Source organism: Pyxicephalus adspersus, chromosome 2, assembly GCF_032062135.1.
Source record: "Pyxicephalus adspersus chromosome 2, UCB_Pads_2.0, whole genome shotgun sequence".
Lineage (NCBI taxonomy): Eukaryota > Metazoa > Chordata > Amphibia > Anura > Pyxicephalidae > Pyxicephalus > Pyxicephalus adspersus.
This window is the reverse complement of record NC_092859.1, coordinates 120,784,636-120,786,326: the sequence shown is the minus strand read 5'-3', so window position 1 is coordinate 120,786,326 and position 1,691 is coordinate 120,784,636. Positions and strand designations below refer to the sequence as shown.

The 1,691-nt window shown below is 34.4% G+C and overlaps 1 protein-coding gene across 1 annotated transcript in view; it reads left to right on the top strand.

The window, feature by feature from the left end:
- Nucleotides 1-1,691, top strand: part of AP3B2 (adaptor related protein complex 3 subunit beta 2) — a 42,760-nt gene extending 41,069 nt beyond the window's left edge. Inside the window, 1 exon segment of the mRNA XM_072402236.1 lies at nucleotides 711-1,691. Within this exon segment, the coding sequence (XP_072258337.1) occupies nucleotides 711-861 (151 nt within the window). The 3' untranslated portion in view covers nucleotides 862-1,691.

Here is a 1,691-nt window from a genome sequence, read left to right as displayed (position 1 = left end):
GGTATATAGATAACATCCAACGCAACCTACCACAGAGAGTAAGCAATAAAACATCAACACACTCAGCACATGTACAAAGCATATCCTGACCTTGTTAACAATCCTGTATTCTAACTAGATCAAAGTGTATTGCTCTTAATGTGAACTGAACCTCAAGTTGTAATTATAACTGATTTAATGAGCTTGCAAGGCATTCAAAGACCCAAATAATGTCATGTGCCTGATAATATTGCAGGTTGAACACTCTTTGAACACACATTGAGGGCTTTACACAATGCTAGCAGTTTTCATCATCTAGTCTCCTGTACAATATAAGTGATGCAACCATCCGATCATGATTATCTATTATGAATGCAGAAATGGCAGTCAAGACAATTGGTGTCTGCTTTCCTAAATAAGCATGTATATACACAAAAAGGATAAAATGAGCATAAAAAGAGCAAATGACACACTTGCAATACTAGTTGTAAAGTACATTTAGTAAATGATTGTATATTATTGTAATGGTTGAGAGACTAGATAAACATGATTAATAACACAAACCTAATAGTACTTGGTACCCACCCCACACATGCATTGGCAATCAACACTTGTGAGAGCATGAACACTTGTGAGATCATTATATATCTCACAATGTAGCCTTCATTTAAACTTTTATGTAAATGAACATATAAATATTAACTATTATTTATATTGTTTTCCTATTTTAGATTTGCAGCCAAGACAGTAACCAGTGGAACACTTGTTCTGGTGACATTGACCCTGAAAGACGCTTCTTCTGCAATGCTGACTATCAATAGTGAAAAAATGGTGATCGCAACAATGTTGGCGAAGGACATAATGCAAACATTAACACAGTGATATTTGTTTTTAATCCCCGACAGAGCATTGAGAGACAGATATTTTAATGCATGAAGATCAGATGTGACCTCTTGCAGTCTTATTATTGCTGCTAACATAATCTCAGTCAATAAGTTAAGTTCTCTCCACAGAACCCATCTCAGGCTAATAGAAACATTCTGGACAGGGCTTAGAGTCTCTTTTTCAAAAGTATTTCTAGTATGCCCCAAGAATAGTAACCTCAATTGACAATGAAATGATCCAGTAATAAAAAAAACACATAAATTTTCTATAAACAATTCAGGCACTTGCAAAAAATACTTAAAAAAACTGCATGTATTTTCATAATTTCTGGATGGTCAGAAACCTGAATATGGCAACACTTAGTTGATCAGAGGTGCCATTATGTCCATTCCCACAGAATTAGTCCAAATGTGTTTCAGTTAAGTGCCCAGGTGACTGTTCATTGGTCTTTTGGCCTTTTGATGTGATAATGGTGATGTGGTAAATTATAACAGAAAATAGCCTTACTATGTACATGCTTCCACTACACTCTGAAATAGCCCAATAATACTTCTATCAATTTCATACAAAATATAAGTCTGTAAGAGGTTCATTCAGAGCAGACATGATGACCCTACAAGATACAATGCAAAGTGTGTGTGTTTCACCTTTAAAAGGAAGCAACAGGGCAATGTTTTATAGATATTTAGTGAAGATATTTAAAAGAAAAGTGTGTGTGATCAAGAAAAAAATATATAATATTTAAATCCTATTTACATGAGAGTGTGTAGCCTTTGTGCTGTTCCTAAACATTTATGGACATGGTAATAAACAAATCCCTTCATTGA